Raw genomic sequence first — 23,369 nt, 5'->3', positions numbered from 1 at the left:
TAGAACTAATATATATCAAAATGTTGCACACTAATGTGCACATAAAATATCACTGCCACTTTCGAATAAATAATCGCCACGCACCATATGTCAATAGATTTCCATCAAAGCAAGCCCAATGGGTCCATGCACATCCCACATATTAACCCTGCCCACACTGATTTGCACTAACATTCATAATATACGCTCTATGTGACAAGTTAGAGGTGATTAGTCTCGCTTGCACATAAAATAAATATCCATTAAATAAATCCATAAATTCTAAATACTATGAATAATTCCAACAGTTAGTAACAACTATACACACACACACACACACATATATATGTGTGTGTGTGTGTATATATATATGTATGTATGTATGTATGTGTGTATGTATATATGTATGTATGTATGTATATATATGTATATTGTATGTACATATGTATGTATATGTATGCGTGTGTGCGTGTGTGTGTGTGTGTGTGTGTATATGTATATGTATCTATACATACATATATATGTATATATGTGTATCTATACATACATATATATGTATATATGTGTGTGTGTGATATACATATTTGCTTTTTCTTTCTTGTTATCTAGCTACTTTCTAGCTACCAACATCTTACACTTTACACCCTATGGCTAGTAGCGAAACTATGGTGCTCATGAGCTTGAGAGAGTGTGTAAAGTTTGTTGCCATCCCCTACGCTTGGTTCTCAAACACTCTGATTGGCTCTATGGCTCTCTCTGGAGGTAGCTTCTTCTTCATGGCTATTTATTGTCAATTTTGAGCATTTTACTCTTTGTGATGTGGCCTTGTGTAACGATGCTAAGGTTTTTGGCATGCATTGTTGTTGTGCATGGGGCCTTGAGTCTACACTTTTGGGCTTATGTGTGTCTATGTAAGGATCTTCTTAGACTATGTTGTTGTGTTGCTTTTGGGCTTATGTGTGTCTATGTTAGGGTCTTTTTAGACTATGTTGTTATGGATTTGGTCAATGGGACTCCTGCTTTTGTGTTTTTGAAGTGTGGGCTATGGTATGTTGGAACTTGGAGCCTCAAGGTGTAGACAACAACCTTAGAGATTTCTAAGCACTAGTGATGACTTTCTCACATGCGCCAAATTGACATGGTTTATGAACTTGAGTTCCATTATGCTTATTAAATCATGTTGAGACCTTATGGAGATTGTGGGCTTCGTGTTAGTGATGTTCCAAGGCTTCCAATTGTCCCTCTGAACTTACCAATGTACCTTGCATCTTCGAAGATGGAGATTGAACAAGATTTCAAATTTCTCTTCAAGATTAAATCTAACCATAGAAATAGCTTGAAATGAACAAGACAAATCACAAGAAAATAAGGCAAGATACAATCTCTCCACCCCTAATGTGAGTGTGGCTCCATGTGGCTATTTAGAAATTATATTTCCAAAACTAATCTCCCAAATTTGATCCTTGTAGCTTGAACATCCAAAATTGGGGCTTTGCTTTTACAAAATTAACCTTAGTGCCAAGCACACTTGAAAATAAATATGAGCCGATACACACATAGCCTATACATGCGATACGCATCACTTATACAAATACAACGCTTAGCTAAATAAAAAATAAGGTGTGAAACCAAACCAATTACAAGATCGACATAGCCAACTTAAAAATAATACTCTATTCGACCACTTAGTGAGTGTTCATGTGCTATGTACAAATCATCATTAATGTGACACCTTACAAGGTGCCATCGCACCACTGCTCATCACTTAAGTCGGCACCATTACACTACCCACCACCTATCTCACCAATGTCAAACATATTAGTTAAAACAAATAGTAAGAACAATCCCAACATGACAACATAAAATAGGCACAAACATGAACACACGAGAACATAAAAGAGGCACAAACACATACACCAATAAGACACTAGCTCAATATTTAACGCGTAATCACCCATAACACCAATAACACTAGCTCAATATTTAACGCGTAATCACCCATAACACCAATAACACTAGCATAGCCCCAAATGCATAAACCACTAACACTAGCTCGTAGTATTAATGTGGTATCACTTATGATACCAACTGCCAGCATGGTATAGTGGCATCTTAGGCATCCTTGATCAACCATACAGTGGACTTCCTAACAACCAGTCACACCACAACACCAGCTCAATAACACTAGCTCAATATTTAACGCGTAATCACCCATAACACCAATAACACTAGCATAGCCCCAAATGCATAAACCACTAACACTAGCTCGTAGTATTAATGTGGTATCACTTATGATACCAACTGCCAGCATGGTATAGTGGCATCTTAGGCATCCTTGATCAACCATACAGTGGACTTCCTAACAACCAGTCACACCACAACAAAATCGATTACTATTGTGAGAACCCATACATTTGAGACTAGGTCAACATTTATCTATTAATATAGGATTGAATCATTTGAGGTTATGTCAAATCTACACACACAAACATGCATAGCACGCGCGCACACACACACACACACAATCCATGTAATCAATCTAAACGAGTAGTTAACTTTTAGCAAAGAGGGGTATTGCTAAATGCATACTATTACATTGATTGTAGAGTTTCTTTTTGAACCTCAACAACTTGTGAGCTAGGACATCTAACCTCGCTTTAATTTATTTTCTTGATTTAGATCCTTTTTTCTTGTTAAAAATTTAAGTAGCTTGTCTCATATTTACATAAGTCTTGTGGCACACAATCTCCGACCTATAAGTTATATGTTGACCACGATAAGTGAGAGGAAAGCTAAACATGTGGTAATGCAAACTTGCTTCAAATTCAAGGTAGTGAATTGGGCATGACATGGAAAGTGAGATGAAGGCTAAACATATAGTAAAACTAAAATTCAAGGTAGTGCTTTTATGCACGGTTATGCCAGTTGATTTCGAGAAAAGAAGTGTTTAAGGATCTACACCCATGATTGGACAAATATATATAATTATGTGGATATGACAAAAGTATTATAGCTTTAGTTGTATAGCGGAACTTTGCTTCTTCTCCATCATGCCTTTTCAAACCCTTACACAAATATCCTTTGTGTTTATATAGGCTAGGTGAATGTACATTGTGTTTATATAGGCTAGGTGAATGTACATTGTGTACGCAAAGCTTGACTTGGAAAATATAATCAGCCAACTCAAAAGATAAAAAGAAAAGCGCCCATTAATAGGAGGACCATTAGAGTTACAAGAGTGAAAGATTTAATATAAAATTTTATGCTAGGAAGGGGGCATCATGTAAAGATACAAAGAGCATTGAAAAGTTATTACATGGAATCAAATAATGGATGGTAGGATTGTAACATGTGTATCATAGATGCAATTAAGCATTAGTAGAAGTCAAAAAAAGAACATGAATATGCATTAACCTTCAAACACAACAAAAAAGAAAAATAGAAATTTGCAACATTTTTTTATTCATATAGAATCATGGAGGTAGTGTGATGAGCTATGAAATAGATGGGACACATCTATGATCACGGAGCACATGAAGTAAGCATCGGATATGAGAATTAAAATAATGGTGAAAGTATGGAAGGTAAATTAGAGGAGTGGGTATGCTTTGGTTATCGAGCTTTGTTGGACCATATGGGCATGATATCTACTTTTGGATTTTTCATACTTACATAAGAAAAATAGGAGAGAGTAAGGCAATACACAAACCAATACCCATAGATGCTCTATATAGGTGATTCAGTAAAGTTACTACACTTTTTGAAAGTGAAGGATTTTTTTTTGAAGGATTGAGAGCATCCCTAACAAAGGACTGGCTGTAGCTCCTCAATTGATTATACTCATACTCCCCTAGCTTATATGTCTCACACACCTGTTCCCAAGTCATCTTTTCCCTTGTCAGATCAAAATAGAAGGCGGTTATTGCATCTTTGAGAACTCGATCTGTTTTTAGCTTCCAAGCCATCTCCTCCATATCCATTCTTTGATGGGTTTGCTTTCCCTTTTTAAGCAGTATTCTCTTGTCAAGAAGTGATGTTTGAATGTCCAAAACTTCACTCTTCTGAAGGCCTAAAATGCACCTAAACAGCGTTGGGCCTAGTTGGACTGTTCCTGGTGCCTGCTGAATTTGCCCACTCTTCAAAGTTGGAAGTCTGGGATTGATTTTTAGTGTATTCTTTGACGATTACTAGAAAACTTGACTTATAAACAACGTTTATAGTTGGTAAAACGGGTAAAATGCTCGTTCAAAAGAATCAAGCATGATGAGGAGGCCCAGATGGTGTGTAGAGGAGGACATTTCCACTAATTTATTTGGGTAAGGGTCCAAAAAATGTTTTAAAACTAATTTCCAAGGATCTCTATGATGTGTCAAATTATCCCAAGAAAATTAACCAACCCACACACATGAACAAAATTTGTGGCTGTGTCCGAGTAATGTGAAAAAAATCATGTTGGGCTACTTATCGAATACAAACAACCGTGTTAACAGTGCATTCCTCGTTAGACCTTGTAGTGCTTATATTTTTCAACCAATCAAAATAAGGACAACTCTTAAATCTATCCAATTATTGTTTCCGAAATCTCTACTATATAACTAAAATATATGAAAAATCATTCCTAGAATGCCTTTTTTTTTTCCGTGTGAAGATAACTCCTCCTGGCACGTGTACGGCTGAGCAGTACTTGTGTACCGTAAGCCGCATGACCGTGCGCTTAACAAGGTTTTGGTCGTCCGGGCGCCCTTTTCTGGTGTAGCGGAGGCTATTTATTTATTCAGAAACATATATCGTCGCTTCGGTAAGAAAACGCAGAGAAGAATCTGTGCATTTTTCGGCCATAGCCGCAGCGTCACCATGGGCCTCACCTTCACCAAGCTCTTCCAACGGCTCTTCGCCAAGAAGGAGATGCGCATCCTTATGGTCGGCCTCGATGCAGCCGGTAAAACCACCATTCTCTACAAGCTCAAGCTTGGCGAGATCGTCACCACTATACCCACAATAGGTACTTCATGTCTCTCTCTGTTACTCTCCGCGTTTACGTGTTTCGTTTTTAGCGGATCCATGGCGAGACGGTTTTCTGATGGTTTTGTTCGCCACGGGGTTGATTCGCATTCCTTATGGTTAGGGTTTTGGGGACTAAGGTTAGGATCTGGGGGCTAGGGTTGGCTAGGGGTCTCTTATTGGCTCTTTCGCTGCTGGAGTAAATTCGCATCACCGAGGATCACGGCTAGGGCTTGGGGATACGGTTTGGGCGGGATAGGGGTTAGGGTTTGGCACCATCATTGCAAGATATAGTTTCCAATCTTATGGCCTTTAAGCTATCCCCTGTATGATCTTTCGTCCGTAGAGCAGGTAATCCTCAAGTTCAGGTCATACGGTTAAGATATATGTGACATATAGACTTGTTAGACTTGTTATCCAGACAAAAGTTTTCCGTCGGAGGTTTTACGAGCACCTTCTCGGTGGTGAGTTACTATGTGCATGGTTTTATGAGCATCTTTGCTAATAGTATGCTCTATTATGAGCACCTTCTCGGTGGTTAGTTACTATGTGCATGGTTCTTCTGAGAGCTTGGCACATAGCCAGGTGTTTGGGAGTGGAGTTCTTGGATCTAGGCAAGGCTTCAAGATCAGATTACACTCTTAAGATGTATATGCCATATGCATTTAAAATTCAGACAGAAGGGCCCTCCGAGGTTTTATGGCCTTCTTTCAAGTCATCATAGATGTACTATTTTTAGCACCCTCTCTGTAGTGAGTTACTATGTTCATGGTTCTCTTGAGAGCTTGGCACATAGCCAGGTGTTTGGGAGTGAAGTGCTTGGATCCAGGCAATTTTCTGAGTGTGCGGCTCATATTGCATGAAATGATCATCCAACAAAAATCATGCATGGCTAGGAGAGTGTGAGCTCTTGGGTTTTGAAGTGAGCTGTCAGGAGACGTATCTAGGCAACAGAGCTGTCAAGATGGTTGGTCTAGCCATTCAAGTGTAGGCATGAACATGGATTTATAATTAGAAAAATCCAAGTTTGACAGAGAAGGGATCTGGTTTAAAACTGACACCTTGGCTGACCAAAACGATTCATATTGAGCCTAAAGAGAAGGAAAACTTTATCTGCTCCTTCTCGTCATATCTCTAGCCCTTATCGAATCAGATGTTTTGGGATAAAGCTGTACTCGTCCTGCAATTGGTTCTAGATATGCTGCAACCTTTTTGTCAAACACAGACATGCTAGTTTCAGCCAGCTAGTTAGTTTATAGTACTTTTTCTATCCAATTGGTCCAATTTCCCAACCATCTACGGAGGGGGGGTGTGGGTTCTCTTTAGTGCTAGCCTTCACATCATGTTGGAGTTTGCCCCTCACTTCCGCAAAAGTGAAAGAAACTCAGTTAAATGGTTGAAGATTTATCTTCTATGGTGACATTTCGTCATACATGAATTTGCACCTACCGATGGCATGTGAGGGGTGATGTCATAGCATGCAGTCTTTGCTATGCATAATGGGGTTGATGATTTGAAGTGTTGTGAATGAAGTCAAGATTGCACTTTGGTTTTTATTAAGTTTGGGAAATAACCTGAACTTTCATTGGGATATGCATTTAGATTTTTCTAGCTGCTGATCCCCAAAGTGCTTAAGCTTATCGGTTATGAATCATTCAGTTTTCTTCTTTTTTAAGCTATTCAGTTCCCAGCAGGTGAAGAGTCAGTTTCCTGCACCTGAAAGGTTGAGGTTTTCTGGCAGGTTTCAATGTGGAGACTGTGGAGTACAAGAACATCAGTTTCACGGTGTGGGATGTCGGAGGCCAAGACAAGGTACGTGCATGGAAGAGCTTTTGTAATGTTAACCCCCCTACTTTGTCAAGGTAATTCTGAAGCAATGAGGTTGCTGATTGAGAGTAGAGGATAGCCGTTGAGTCTCATTTTGGGATCAGTGGTATGCCCTGTCCGTGATGACATCATTGATTGCATTGAAATGCTACTTTATCCCATGCTTTGCACGACGTTATAGCTGCCCTCAAGGAGGTTGTTTAAAGAATGAGCTCTTGTTAATGCATTTTTGATGTTGTGGAGCAGATCCGCCCGCTTTGGAGGCACTACTTTCAAAACACACAGGGTCTTATATTTGTGGTTGACAGTAATGATAGAGACCGTGTAGTGGAGGCCCGAGATGAACTTCATAGGATGCTCAATGAGGTCAGTGTTCTGTTTTAAATTGATTGGTAGGTTGAAAGGGCATCATCACGATTCTCTATATAGATTATTATGCTGTAGTGTTTTCAGATTCTTCTGCCAGCATGTTGGCTCTATGTGACTATGTTGAATTTTTGAGCTGCTATCTCTTGTAACACCATTCATGCCACATGGTGTGTTTAATGTGCACTCCAGCACTTTCACTCATCACGTGATCTGTCAATGAGATATGGCATTCTGCTGGCAGCCCTCTCTTTGCTGCTCAAGCTCCGTAGCCTTCTCATCACAACTCCATAGGATAGTTTAATAGTATCATTTCTTGGGTGGACTGGCTTTGATGAATGGATTCCTTTGGAACTAGAAGTTCTGAACTTCTATAATCAAGGTAATCATAAATTGTCTGCCAACTATGAGGCTTTATAGCATTAGAGTGGGGGGTGTGGGAGGCTGAGGAGGTTATTACTAGCGGAGGCACCACGGGAGAGGAGGATGAATAGTGGGAGAGGTCCTTTCTGGAATAAGTTAGGAAACCCGTCTGCGTGGGCTGGAGCTTCGGCTGGTCCGCTCGCTTGGCGGTCCTTGTTGTGTGGAGGATGGGAGTCGTCGTATGACCTCTTGGAGACAGCAGGTGCAATCGACTTACCTACACAATCCGCTTGTTGGTTTGCAGCCTACGGGGATATCTTGATATAAAAGCCGTCGCTCTAGCGGTGGACCTTCCTACCCTTTGAGTGCTCATCACCTCTAGGAGAACCTCCTCAGCGCTTCGGGGCTTAATGGCTCTCACTTTTTTCAGCAGATCAAGTGGATAGTGCATTGTTTGCAGATAGTGCATTGTTTGCAGTTAGGTGTGACACATTGCACAAGCCTGCTCTGGTCATCATTGCAACGCCGGCAGATCAAGTGGATAGTGCTTTGTTTGCAGTTAGGTGTGACGCGTTGCACAAGCCTGCTTTGGTCATCATTGCAACGCCGGCAATCATCAATGCGGGCATTACTCATCAAGGGACGCCCCAAACTGCGCCCCGACGTGCGCATTCTCTCTAACCACCTCTTGCACCCCCCCCACCCCCCCCACCCCCCCCCCCCCGTGGTGCATGATGAGCCAACATCGTGGCAAGAGGCAATCAAACAGCCCGCTTGGAAACAGGCTATGGAACAAGAACTCGAAGGCATTGATCGTAATGGCACGTGGTTTTTTGGGATCGCCCTCGTCATAAGGTCATTGGAACCAAATGGATATTCCGCACCAAGTTTAAGGCCGATGGTACCTTGGACAAGTACAAAGCCTGGTGCAAGGCTTTTGTCAGAAAGAAGGCATTGACTTTGACGACCTACAACTCGAATGATGACCATCCGTCTCTTACTCAATCTGGCAACACACCCCAATTGGTCAGTCTACCAGATGGATGTCAAGAGTGCCTTCCTAAATGGCATTCTCGAGGAGGATGTCTACTAACCTCTGGGATTCTCGCATCCTAGGCATAACGACAAAGTCTTCCGCCTACATAAAGCTCTCTACGGGCATAAGCAAGCCCTTAACCCCCTGAGCGTGGTATCATCGCATTGACAAATTTCTATGCAGCCAAGGTTTTCCCATCCCACTGTGATCCCAATATCTATATTCATATAGATCAGGGCATGGTGTTGTATGTAATATTTGGTTCAAATAAAGCCAAAGTGGTTAATATTATGGCACAGGCTACAACTAAGACAAACGTTTGAGATGATTGATCTCGATCTTCTCTCGTATTTCCTTGGCATGGAGGTGGTCCAGCGTCTTGATGGTATTTTTGTAGCACAAAAGTACTGTCTTCAACTCATTACTTCCTATTTTCGTGATGGTGCTATCCCTGTGGCCACCCCATTGGATCCAACCATCAAACTTACAAAGGAAGAGGATTCACTGCCACATGAAGAGCGAGCCTACTGACAAGTGGTTGGGAAACACATATGGCTCGCTAACTCTAGACCTGACATTTCCTATTTGTCAAATCCCCATAGGATCACCTTGTAGAACGCTCCTAGTACAAGACTCGAAACCTGCAAACAAACAAGCAAACGTGAAGGGGGTGCAGGCCTGACTCACCTCCCAACCTTGACAGTCGTAGGCAAGCCCACAAGTCTTGGCTGTCCCCACCGAGCCACGGGCTGAGCTAACTAAATCGACGTACCGACCAATCTCTACCTCGTGACGTCCCATACCGCCACGAAGCTACCCTCGCGGCCTCGAGACTGTTGTCAGCCTTGGCTGCATAAAGCAGGTGCACATCTGCACTAGATCCAGGCTCTTGACCATAGAGCTCTCACAAAGACACGCGAGACTCTATGAACTAATGACTAACCTTGGCCACCCTTTTATAGGCTCTTGGCCGGTCACCGGGCGTCCACACTTGGGCGCCCGCCCGTTAGTTTATCCCTAACTCAGCTCGCCAATCAGCCTGCCTAGCTCCAAGCTTCCCCAAAGCTCGAAGCTAGTCTTGTGTGCGTGTAGCACACGGTAGATACACAGTGTGCACATGACATACAAGAGCTCACTAAAAAGCCAAGGTAATCTCTCTGAAGAGTAGTCTATGTCTCCCATGTAGTGTCCTCCTCAACACGATCCTTTCACTTGATCTTGTATTCCGTGATGTGTATTACGTAATCTTCTTTCACGAAATCCAAGAATCTTTTCAGGTTCGTGTGGAACAAATGTCATATTCTCGACATCTATGATTTCTTGAGGAGTAACTAACTGGTCAGTTCCACCCAGTACTTCCTTAAGTCTATTGACATGAAATACAGGATGAACTTTCACATGAGAAGGCAAATCCAATTCATATGCGACTGAACCAATCCGGAGCCAATCCGTCGTGTAATACGAATTGGTCCACAATATCTAGGGGATAATTTCGGATCCGTAAAGTCTCGGAATCTTTCGGAACTCGCAAATACACCATCGTTCCTTCAGACAACTCTCTGGGTGAATGATATCTATTAGAATAAAATCTGTCTCTATCTTGAGCACTTCTAATAGATTCTTTCGCAACTTGTAACATTTCTTGCATATCTTGCAAAAAATTACGTGTTGCATCATGCTGAAGTTCTGAAAATTCCACTGTAACAGGTGATCAAGGTTGAAAACCATACATAAGCATGAAAGTACTAAAACTTGTACTCGTATGCTTAGTACTATTATATGCAAATTCTAGCATAGGAAGATAATCCTCCCATGAACTCTGTCTTTTGGATACATATGCTCGAAGCATATCCTCCAAAATCTGATTCACTCTTTCAGTCTGGCCATCAGATCGAGGATGTTCTGAGGAATGTAACATGCGGAAGCTCTGGGAGTCTTCTTTCAGTCCTAAACACTACTGAGAACATGCTGATGCAAAACGCAGACATGAAGAGAGAGTAGAGAGAGAGATATGCTGCAAATTCAGTATACATCATATAGTACAAAAAGGTACTCTTCTACAGCCCTAGGCTGCCTCATACAAAAGGTGATAAACACCCAAAATCTGGTCCTAAAGGTGGACCCTAAGGATCCATTCCCTCCAGGAATGAATGACTAACACAATGAGCTCATGTGCCTTTTATAGGCCCTTTGGACACAAGGAGAGCTGACCGACTGCTGGTCGGCGAGCCGACTTGCTTATTTTATTCATAAAATGCAGCGCATGTAGTCGCCTTGTCTTTTGGTACAGCCGACAGTGCTTTGTTCCAGCCGACAGCACCCTGGTCCTCCTCCAAGTCCAAACTTGCCTCTTCTGCACCTGATGCTCCTAAATTCTGGTTCTGACTGTCTTTTTCTGGTTGCCTCTTCTGGATAATCTATGAGAATGTCCATGGCTATTCATGCACATGACATCCCCCTCTGCTAAACTTGATGACGGGATTCCAACCTGTTCTTGGATGACTGTCATCATCCCACTCTATTCCCGGAGTCCCTCTGTCATCCATCCAACTCTGGCAACCCTTTTCAGCGAAAACTCCGCCCGGTCTCCAAAACCACTTTGTCTCTGAATAAGATCTATGCATCTGTTCCCTCCAGTCCCCAATCCATTCTTGCCCTGACTCTGAACACTGTCTTGGTCTTCATTCCTGAGAAATGAGTTTGGCACTCTCACTCCACCCCTTGGAGGATAATCCTCCCTTGGGACCGTTGCCTGAGAACCTATCTGGCTCACAGGACTGCCATCCCCTTTGGCTTTGTGGAACACCACCAAAACAAACCTCTTGGGAGCTCTTCCCGATCTTGTGTTCCTTGCCTTGGGCTTCGTATCCTTGCACTTTCCTGTACCTTGGACCTGTACACCATCATATGGGACTTAATCAGCGTTTAGTCTTGTTGAGCCTGATGCTCTGATATACCAATGTAACATGCGGAAGCTCTGGGAGTCTTCTTTCAGCCCTAAACACTACTGAGAACACGCTCTGATATACCAATGTAACATGCGGAAGCTGTGGGAGTCTTCTTTCAGCCCTAAACACTACTGAGAACATGCTGAGTCTTCTTTCAGCCCTAAACACTATTGAGAACATGTTGATGCAGAATGCAGACATGAAGAGAGAGTAGAGAGAGAGAGATGCTGGAAATTCAGTATATATCATATAGTACAAAAAGGTACTCTTCTATAGCCCTAGGCCGCCTCATACAAAAGGTGATAAACACCCAAAATTTGGTCCTAAAGCTGGACCCTAAGGACCCATTCCCTAGAGGAATGAATGACTAACACAATGAGCTCATGTGCCTTTTATAGGTCCTTTGGACACAAGGAGAGCTGGTCGATTGCTGGTCGGCCAGCCGACTTGCTTATTTATTTTATTCATAAAATGCAGCGCATGCAGTCGCCTTGTCTTCTGGTACAGCCGACAGTTCCTCATCCAAGCCGACAGCACCATGGTTCTCCTCCAAGTCCAAACTTGCCTCTTTTGCACCTGATGCTCCTAAATTCTGGTTCTGACTATCTTTTTTTGGTTGCCTCTTTTGGATAATCTCTGAGAATGTCCATGGCATATTCATGCACATGACATCTGAGGAACTCAAATTCAAAGTTGTTTCCAACTTCAAAAACAAGTCTCCAAAAATCATTGGTAAACTTAAGAGTCCCTATCATTGACTATGTCTTGCGGTAATTCGTACAGTCTAAAATCGTGGCCTTGATGTGTTCTTGGCAATCCAGTAATAAAATCCATGGAAATACTTTCCCATTTATTACCCGGGATTTGCAAAGGATGCAACAATCCAGCTTGTCTAAAGCGTTCAGCTTTATTTGCTTGACAAACTTGACACTTGAGAACGTAATCTTCTACATACCCTTTCATCTTTGGCCAATAAAAAGTGTGTTTCACTAACGATAATGTCGTGTGTACCCCAGGGTGTCCAGCAGAAGGGGCGTCGTGACACTCCTTAAGAATCTTGGACATAATGTCCTGGATATGTGGTACACAAATTTTGTCATTACGGAATAGTAAACCCTTCCGAATCATCCACTGACCTCCTATAGCCTGAATGGTAGGCCGCTCAGTCATTGAGTCTTGGTCAATCAATGAGCTCCCGTCCTGGATCTTCTGCCAAAATGGACCAAAATAACTATCAGTCTTGCAAAGCCCTCTCAATGACTGAAATAAGTCAATAGAAATCTCGGTGAACGACAAAGTATTCACCTCTCTAATTCGACTAAGCGCATCTGCGACACTATTTATGGACCCTTTTCTATAACGAATCTCAAAATCAAAATGTTGCATTAATTCAACCCATTGAGCTTTCCTTCCTCTCAAATGATCGGCATCACACACATACTTGATTGATTGATGATTTCCAAAGAAAAACAATAAAACCGAGAAAAGAACGAAGTTGTTTCACTGTCTGTGGTATAGTCCAGGCCAGAACCTTCTGAATTCGGTCATAGTCAATGCTCAATCCATCTCTAGTGATCTTGTGTCCCAAGTAAATGATGTCGGTTATGAAAACTCACATTTACTTAATTTAGCATATAGTCGATTTTGTCTTAAAATAGTTAAGGTGTCTAACGTGATCCTTAAGAGTACGACTATATATCAAAATATCATCTAGGAACACAACCACAAATTTTCCCAAATGTTCACGAAAAAGATCGTTCATCATTTGTTGGAAAGTGGTTGGAGCATTGGTTAACCCAAAAGGTAATACGAGTGTAATATGGCTACTATGCAAAAGTGTGCTTAATGATGTTTAACGCAAAGCAATAAAGATTAACGCTAATCACATTCTCATGACATAAGAGTAGAGAGAAGGAGAAGAGAGAGACTCTTTACCTAACCTACTCCTACTATATATTACTGAATGAATGAGTAATTACAATGATTGTCATAGATCCAATGTAGATCTAGACTATGAATGCTATGAATGAACTTATGCTTACTGTTCTCCACTGTGCGTTAATGGAAAACGCTGATTTGGAGATGTACTTGGCTGATCCAAATTGTTAGACTGCATGTCCTCGGTCTTGGCTCTGCAATCTCTGACTATGAATGATTATGAATGATTCATAAGTTGCCTTTATATAGGAAAGCGATAGCAAGTCGTAATCAGGTCGGTTTTCACTTTTCAGGCCATAAAAAGTCATAAAAAATGTCATAAAATGTGTTCATATTGTGCCCATAATATGTCCCAACCATTGGTACATGTCCTGGGTACCTCCGGGCACCTATAGGGCCACCAAATTGGCTCCAAACTACCCATATACAACCTCTAACTTTGCCCTTAAGGTGGCTGTAAGGAATAGTCATGTCTACGTGGCACCGGATTAACGTGTGCACGTGACAACGAGAAACTCGTAATGGCCATACCTAGTACGAAAGGTGGTTCTTTCAACATGCCTTTCATGAATAGGTATCTGTTGATAGCCGGTACGTAAATCTATCTTTCGCTCCGGCTAACCGGTCAATCAGGTCATCTGATCTAGGGAGAGGATAACGGTTCTTAATTGTCAGCTTGTTCAATCTCTAGTAATCTATACACATTCTCCAGGTGTTGTCCTTCTTTCTCCTAAGCAACACAGGTGCACTCCAAGGTGATTTACTTCGACGGATCTGGCTCATCCTCAAATAATCTTCGAGTTGTTTGGCCAACTCATCTTTCTCAGCTTGGCTCATCATGTAAGGTGGAATACTAACAGGGTGAGCACCAGGGACCAGGTCAATACGATGATCTACTGCCTTTTCGGGTGGTAAGCCCGATGGTAGTTCCTTAGGAAATAGATCTTGAAACGAATCAAGTATTTTCTTTAATTCTTTGCTTTCAAATACACTTAATTCATTGACATCCATAGAAGGTATGAGAAATGAAGAAAGTGGAATCAAGACACAATGGAAAGCAGTATACAAGGAAGAATCCATTATATTTTCAAAATCAACTGCATGTATAAGAGGTCCTGAGAGGGATGTATACAATCACCTAAGATACTATATTGGGTGTTCCTATGTTCAAAAGAAAAAGTATGACTAGACCAATCTATCTGGACGTGAAGAGTCTTAAACCACTAATGTATAGACAGGAGATAACTTCTAACATCCCCTCTCAACTCCTAGCCTTGGAACTAATCCTAGGGAGCTGGAGTGCCACCGGAGCATAGCCCAACGTAGAGACTTCGTGAAGAGGTCTGCCGCATTGTCCTCCGTCGAACAATAAAGTAGCAAGATGTCACCAGCCAAGATCTTCTCACGTACAAAGTGATATTGTATCTCTATGTGCTTGGTCCGGGCATGGAAGACCGGGTTCCGAGCAATAGTTATACAGCTCTGGTTATCGCACTGGATGACTGTGGACGCCTTCTGTGGAAACCCAATCTCGCCAAGCAACCTCTGCAGCCACACAACCTCGCAAGCAATACCACAAGCAGCCCGGTACTCTGTCTCTGTCGATGATAAGGCAATGGTTGGTTGCCTCTTACTGCTCCAAGAAAGTGCGCTTGAGCCGAGGGTAAAACAGTATCCTGAAGTAGATCTCCTCGTGTCTAGATCTCCTCCCCAATCTGAGTCACTCCAACCTTGGAGTCGGACTCCATCCAACAATCCCCCTCCTGTGTAGAAGAGTCCAAGATCCTTCGTACCCTGGAGATACCGCAAGATCCACAATCCTGCATCCCAATGAGACTTCAATGGCGTCTGCATAAATGAGCTCAACAGCCCCATGAAAAAGCTCAAGTCCAATCTGGTGTTTAGCAACTAGATCAAATGAACCAACCAGCTTCCGATGCTCAAAAGCATCAACTGGCTCACAAGGATCATTAGCAGTTAACTTTGTATTCGGGTCCATCGGCGAAGTAATAGGCTTGCAGTTCTCCATCCCAAAGGCCTTAAGCAACTCATGAACATACTGTTGCTGAGAGACGAAAATCCCCTCTGGGTTTGCCAGATCTCCAATCCCAAGAAGAAGTGGAGTAAGCCTAAGTCGGTCATCTCAAACTCCTTTGGCAAGGCAGCCTTCGTCACTCCAGTGTGCTCCACAGTTGCATAGAAACGCGTTTCATACAGGTTCGAAATGTACGAAACGTTTCGAAACGTTTCGTTCTGTATGAAACGCGTTTTTTTCATCATCCAATTTTTTTTATTTTTTTATTTTTTTATTTTTTTATTTTTTTATTTTTTTATTTTTTTATTTTTTTATTTTTTTATTTTTTTTATTTTTATTTTTGTGTACAATGTAGAGACGGATTGCATTGAGAGTTCTCTCCCAGGATTGCAGTTCAGGGCCTTGTGAGAGAAACTGGAGTACATGGGCTCTTTTTCACACGAAAATGAGAAATAGACTCTCCTCAGCACAATTGGAGAGGCTTGTCTTTTGTCATTGCAATCTCTGATTGCTAGAACAAAAGGGTCATCCCATTGAGCCTCGCCAAGTGAATCCAGATAAGATTGATATCATGAAGTGCAAGGAGATTCCCGACATTCCTCAGGAGGAGAGAGACATCTATTCTATGCTCTATGAGGAGATCATGGCTCCGGCTCGCACTACACGATCTTCTCGAGAGCCTAGTACTAGTGGTGCACCTGCACCTCTAGAGGATGAGGCATTTGAGGACTCGGCTACCGGCAGTGACCTTGAGAGTGAGGCTGCAAAGGCAAAAGATGCAGATGAGGATGAGCATGAGGATGCAGATGAGGATGCAGATAGTAGCTAGCAGCTGCTGCCAGTATCATTTTATTTGGACATGTTATTTAGTTTGAACTTTGGACATGCTATTTATTTTGATCTTGGATTTTGAGTCATGACTCATCACCCACGTGGTGATCCTTTTGATTTCTGCTTAGTCATCAGTGATCACCCACGTGATTTGTGATATCATCATATCTTACATGTATTTTGTTTCTATTGATATGAATTCAATGTGGTCTCTTATAAGTTATGTCAACAGTTTTTTCTTTTCTATATTTCAAGTTAAAAATATACATGTTTTTTCTATTTTGTATGAAACCTTTTTGTACCCGTTTCTTACCTTTTATGAAACGTTTCAAAACGTATGAAACCCGTTTCATACCTGCCGTTTCTGAAACGCCTGGCAACTATGGTGTGCTCCACATGACTGCCGGTGAGAATGAGATCATCCACATAAAGGATGATTATCGTAACCATCCCGTGTTCCTGAAAGAGATACAGGTTGGGATTTGCAACCGATCTCTGAAAACCAGTCCGGAGAAAGAAGGAATCAATCTGGGAGCCTGTTTAAGACCATACAAGGCCTTCCGTAACTTGTAAACCATCCCTTCTGATCCTGGAACAAGCCTGGAGGCTGCTCAACATACACCTCCTCCTGCAGGTCATCATTAAGGAACGCAGATTTCACATCCATCTGATACACAGGCCACCTCTGAGAAGAAGCAAGGTCAAGAACGGTCCGAATCGTGGTCATCCTTGCTGTCGGTGCAAAGGTATCCTCATAGTCGATGCCTAGTTGTTGAGCATAACCTTTAGCCACGAGTCTGGCTTTGTGTTTGCCACCGACCCATCCGACACATATTTGGTCTTAAAGACCCATTTGACACCAATGACTGACCATTTTGACGGCCTCGGAACCAACTCCCAAGTGTTGTTCTTCTCGATGGCATCCAGTTCCACCTGCATGGCTTTCCTCCATGTATCCTTTGCAAGGGCTTCCTTGGCAGAAGTGGGCTCTTTGTCCCGCATGATACGAGACATCAAAGCATAGTTTACCTGAAGAAGCTCCGTTGAATGACTTTTGTCTTGGACTTTGTGCGATCTTCGAGGTCCGTCCTCTGTGGTCCATTCGGAGGGAAGCTCCGTGACACCTGACTCCCGAAGAGTGTCGACTAACCACCTGGGTACTCGAACAGAACGCACAGCCTCTTGCTGCTGCGGGGGCTCAACTCCAGGTGCGGGCTCAACCTCCTGTACTGACTGCGGTTGTCTAGCTGGAACAATGGACTGGGAATCATCATCAGAATCCTCTGGGTCTCCAAGAAGTGGCGGCTCATCAATAGTGGATACTGGAACATGCTCATCAAAGACCACATCCCTGTTGACAACAATCTCATTCCTCTCTGGATCAAACAATCTGTATCCCTTGGAAAGAGAGTTATGTCCGACAAATATAAGCTTACGGGTCTTGGAGTCAAGCTTCCTCCTTTGCTTCTTCAGAATATGTACATATACTGTCATGTGCACAGTGGGTATCTACCGTGTGCTATACGCATGCAAGACTAGTTTCGAGGCTTGGGGAAGCTTGGAACTAGGCAGGCTGATTGACGTGCTGAGTTAGGGATATACTAACGGGCGGGCACCCAAGTATGGACGGGTGGACGGCCAAGTGTGGACGCCCGATGACCGGCCAAGAGCCTATAAAAGGGTGGCCAAGGTTAGTTATTGTATTGTAGTGAGTCTCGCGAGTTTGTGAGAGCTCTATGGTCTTGGAGCCTGGATCTAGTGCAGACGTGCACCTGCTTTATGCAGCCGAGGCCGGCAGCAATCTCGAGGCCCGCGAAGGGCAGCTTCGTGGCGGTATGGGACGTCGCGAGGAGGAGATTGGTCGGTACGTCAACCTAGTTAGCTCAGCTCGTGGCTCGGTGGGGACAGCCAAGACTGTGGGCTCGCCCACGGCTGTCATGGTTGGGAGGTGAGTCAGGCTTGCACCCCCTTTGTTGTTTGGTGTTCGTTGTTTGCAGGATTCGAGTTTCGAACCAAGATCGATCACGAGGGGATCCGTGGGGATTTGACAGTGGTATCAGAGCATACCTCGTGAACGAGCAAGTCGGTAGGTAGAGAAGAAGAGGTCGAAGAAAAGTATGTGTTAAAAAAGCTTGCTGTTTTTTCTGTGCATACTGCAGTTTTCAGTTTGGTATGTGCTTTTTCTTCATCAAAGAAACCCATGTTGATGATGGGAGATGGTAGTTTTAATAGGGTTGATTGCTTTTGCAAAGAAGAGGTGAATTGTTGTGCATACGCATGAACTGCAGGGAGAGAAAACTGGAAAAAAAAAAGCATGTTTATTGCTTTCGTTGCTTTCGTTGAACGCATGAGAGAGAGAGCGAAAGACGTGCTGGCGAGTGGGTTGCTGGCCGAGTTGTGTTGACGTGGCAGGCGGGCAGGTACCTTGCAGGCGGGCGGTTGCGTAGCCAGGCGGCCAGGCAGCGCCTACGCCAGGCCAGGCCAGGCTTGCGTAGCCAGCCCAGGCCCAGTACTGCCGGCGCCTAGATCACGTGGCTGTGTGGCCAGGCCTGCGCAGCCAGCCCAGGCGGCGCCTAGGCCAAGCGAGCGCCCACCCAGTCCACGCACGGTAGGCTACGCTGCCACAGACCACGTGCGAGTTGACGCAAGGCAGGCACAAGCTGGTGCGCAGGCTGGCGAAGGTGCTGGCGATGGCGGCCACTTCAGGTTACGTCAGCATCCGCCGGGAAGAAAGCATGCGTCGGCAGCTTGAGTCGCCTGCAACCAGCCGGCGGGTTATTTTGGAGGAGAAGAAAAAAAAAAACAAGGAAAGCTTACGTTTATGTTTTTAGCTTTCGTTTTTTTAAGAGTTTAAATTTTTTTAAAGTTTAAAAGACCCTCCTCCAAAGTTTAAAGGTGTTTCTTTTTTTTAAAGAAAAAAGAATATATATATCCATATATATATATATATCAAAAAAAAAACACAAAAGCTAAAGCAAAAGCTAAGCCTAGCTTTTTCGAGATTTTTGGCTTTTGGGAAACCTTTATAACCCCCTCACGTGGGCTTCTTGCCACACATCTCTCGAGTTCTCAAGTTCTCAAGTTTTCAAGCTCTCAAGCTCTCCAGTTCCCGTGCACTTTTGTTGTGCAAAGATCGACTTTTCTCTCCACGTACCCTCTTCACGATGTCGACCCAAGAATCAGAGTTGGAGCCCCTCGTGGAAGGCGAAGGCTTGCCGGCTACGGAAGGCACTGATGCCGATCTTTTTGACGAGTTTGTGTCAAAATCCGATTTCCAAGAGTTCAAAGTAGCTCTCGAAGCTTCTTCGACGGAACGTCAGGCACAAATCGCAGCACAGATGCAGGCTTTGCAGAACTCCATCGCTCTATTGACCACTACCCTCTCTACTTTATCGGGAATGGATACCTTGGCTTCTGCTTTAGGCCCCAACATTACTCCGGAACCGTTCGGGGGCGAGCAAAAGCAGAGAACCAAGGAGATCGTGGACACTTGGCTACATAAGTGGCAAGTTCACTTTCAGTTTCATCCATATGATGATGGAAAGAAGATACAGTTAGCAGCAGGTTTCTTGTCCGGCAAAGCCTTGCTTTGGTGGAAGGAACTGAACCCAAAGCCAACGACTTGGGCACAATTTGAAGACATTTTCAAGAAAGAATTCCTCAAGAAAGAGGATGACTACGATGTTGTTGCCCGGTTTTCAGCTTTGACCATGACCTCGTAGCACCTCACTTATGAGGTCTACCTCCAGAAGTTTCGTGACTTGCAGATGAAAGCTACAAAGATGGATCCCACTACTCTTTTGGGATTTTTCGTAGCTGGTTTACCAGACTCGTACCGATTACGGGTTAAAAATAACAAATGTAAAACATTGGACGAGGCCATTCATTCAGCTCGTATCTATGATGATACGATGGTCTCTTCCAAGTCAAAACCCGTTACCGAGCAGAGGAACAAGCATAAAAGAAAGTTCTCCGCACCTATGGCTAACACGACTGAAGGCAAGTCTTCGGACCAACCTTCGAAGAATACAAGTTCGACACCAGCCAAGAAGAAACGACTTCTTAGGACTTTAAAGCTCAAGAAGGAAGGACGTTGTTTTATCTGCGAAGAAAAAGGACACATGCGTAATGAGTGCCCGAAGAAAAAGAGTATCAAGTCAAACGCAGGACCCAAGCCAAAGGCAGCTAACCAGTTGTCTTTGACAGGTACGTCAATTACTGTACTTTCTCGCCCTAGTACTTATTCTGATTGTCTGTTCAATTCTAAGGTATTTGGCATGCATGATCTTCTCCGAGTTTATGGAGAAGTGAATGGCCATAAAATTCACATTCTTTTAGACCCTGGCAGTTCGCATAACTTTGTTAACTACAAACTTGTGCAGAAATTGAGTCTTGATACGACACTCAGCGACCATACCTATGAGGTACGTCTACCTGCGGGAAGACAAGTTTGGGATCGCAAGGTCGAGATGCTTCCAATCCAGATTCAGGACTACAAAGATACTCTGGAATGCTATGTTATGCATCTGGAAAATGTAGTCTTGTTATTAGGGATTGAGTGGTTTAAGACTCTTGACGTCGAGATAGATTGGTCTAGTCATATTTTTTCTTTTCAGCATAGGGACACCAAGTATAGTATTTTAGGTGATTGTATTCATCCCTCTCAGGGACCTCTTGTAAATACAATTGATTTTGGAAATATAATGGATTCTTCGTTGTATACCGCTTTCCATTGTGTCTTGATTCCACTTTCTTCTTTTCTCATCCCTTCGTTGGATGTGAATGAATTAAGTGTGTTTGAAAGCAAAGAATTACAGAAGATACTTGATTCGTTTCAAGATGTATTTCCTAAGGAATTGCCATCGGGTTTACCACCTGAACGGGCAGTAGATCATCGTATTGACTTGATCCCTGGTGCTCATCTTGTGAGTATTCCATCTTATAGGATGAGTCAAGCTGAGGAAGATGAGTTGGCTAAACAACTCGAAGATTATCTGAGGATGGGCCACATTCGTCCAAGTAAATCACCTTGGGGTGCACCTGTGTTGCTTAGGAGAAAGAAGGACAATACTTGGAGAATGTGTATAGATTACAAAAGATTGAACAAGCTGACTATTAAGAACCGTTATCCTCTCCCTAGATCAGATGACCTATTTGATCGGTTAGCAGGAGCGAAATATTTCACGAAGATAGATTTGCGTACTGGCTACCACCAGATACGTATTCATGAAAGGCCTGTCGAAAGAACCGCCTTTCGGACTAGGTATGGCCATTACGAGTTTCTCGTATTACCTTTTGGATTAACCAATGCTCAAGCCACTTTCCAGCAAATGATGAACGATCTTTTTCGTGAACATTTGGGAAAATTTGTGGTGGTGTTCTTGGATGATATTTTGATTTATAGTCGTACTCTTGAGGATCATGTCAGACACCTCATGATTGTCTTATCTATTTTGAGACAGAATCGACTATATGCTAAATTGAGTAAATGTGAGTTCTTTATGACCGACATCATTTACTTGGGACACAAGATCACTAGAGATGGATTGAGCATTGACTATGACCGAGTTCAGAAGGTTTTGGACTGGCCTATATCGCGAACAGTGAAACAACTTCGTTCTTTTCTCGGTTTTGTTGTCTTTCTTCGGAAATCTGTACGGGAGTACTCTCAGCTCACACTACCGATGACCGACTTATTGAAAGGTTGTGGATGTAAGTCCAATCAGCCTATCACTTGGAATAACGATTTGGATATGGCCTTCAGACTTTTGAAAGATAAAGTCAAGGAAGCACCTATCTTAGCATTGCCTGATCCTAGTCGGCCTTATGTTCTTGAAACTGATGCCAGTGACTATGCTATCGGGGCTGCTTTATTTCAAGATGGTAGACCGGTTGCTTTTGAAAGTAAAAAGCTAGACGACACTCAATCTCGTTGGCCAACCCTTGAGACGGAGCTTAATGCTGTGATTCATGCTCTCAAGGTTTGGAGACATTATTTATATGGCTCCAAGTTTGTGGTATTGACTGATCATCAGTCAATCAAGTATGTGTGTGATGCGGATGATTTGAGAGGCAGGAAAGCTCGTTGGGCAGAGTTAATGCAAGATTTTGATTTTGAGATCCGTTATCGGAAAGGGTCCATGAATAATATTGCAGATGCGCTTAGTCGGATTAGAGAGGTGAATACTTTGTCGTTCACCGAGATTTCTACTGACTTATTTCAGTCATTGAGAGGGCTTTGCAGGACTGATAGTTATTTTGGTCCATTTTGGCAGAAGATCTAGGACGGGAGCTCATTGATTGACCAAGACTCGGTGACTGCGCAGTCTACCATTCAGGCTGCAGGAGGTCAGTGGATGATTCGGAATGGTTTACTATTCCGTAATGACAAAATTTGTGTACCATAGATCCCGGACATTAGGTCCAAGATTCTGAAGGAGTGTCACGACGCACCTTTTGCTGGACACCCTGGGGTACACAGGACACTATCATTAGTGAAACACACTTTTTATTGGCCGAAGATGAAAGGGTATGTCGAAGATTATGTTCTCAAGTGTGAGATTTGTCAGGCAAATAAAGCTGAACGCTTTAGACAGGCTGGGTTGTTGCATCCTTTGCAAATCCCAGGTAATAAATGGGAAAGTATTTCCATGGATTTTATTACCGGATTGCCAAGAACACATCAAGGCCACGATTCTATTTGGGTTGTGGTAGATCGCTTGACAAAAATGGCTAGATTTTTACCGACCCGGAAGACAATTACAGCTACGCAATTAGCTCGGAAGTTTATCGAGCAATTGTTTAGACTGTACGGGTTACCGTAGGACATAGTCAGTGATAGGGACTCTAAGTTTACGAGTGATTTTTGGAAACTTGTTTTTGAGAAGTTGGAAACAACTTTGAATTTGAGTTCCTCTGATCATCCTCAATCTGATGGCCAGACTGAAAGAGTGAATCAGATTTTGGAGGATATGCTTCGAGCATATGTATCCAAAAGAGAGTTCATGGGAGGATTATCTTCCTATGTTAGAATTTGCATATAACA

At 43.0% G+C, this 23,369-nt stretch overlaps 1 protein-coding gene across 1 annotated transcript in view; it reads left to right on the top strand.

Annotated features, from left to right (window-relative positions):
* Nucleotides 1-4,731: 4,731 nt before the first annotated feature.
* Nucleotides 4,732-23,369, top strand: part of LOC147617140 (ADP-ribosylation factor 1-like) — a 62,751-nt gene continuing 44,113 nt past the window's right edge. Inside the window, exons 1-3 of the mRNA XM_086776729.1 lie at nucleotides 4,732-4,981; nucleotides 6,722-6,792; nucleotides 7,054-7,173. Of these exons, the coding sequence (XP_086632855.1) occupies nucleotides 4,834-4,981; nucleotides 6,722-6,792; nucleotides 7,054-7,173 (339 nt within the window). The 5' untranslated portion in view covers nucleotides 4,732-4,833. The remainder of the gene's footprint in view (nucleotides 4,982-6,721; nucleotides 6,793-7,053; nucleotides 7,174-23,369) is intronic.

Source organism: Cibotium barometz, chromosome 37 (genome assembly GCF_041138505.1).
Source record: "Cibotium barometz isolate CiBa-2024 chromosome 37, ASM4113850v1, whole genome shotgun sequence".
In the NCBI taxonomy this organism is placed as follows: domain Eukaryota; kingdom Viridiplantae; phylum Streptophyta; class Polypodiopsida; order Cyatheales; family Cibotiaceae; genus Cibotium; species Cibotium barometz.
Note: the sequence above shows the minus strand (reverse complement) of the source record. Positions and strands in the feature narration are given on the sequence as shown.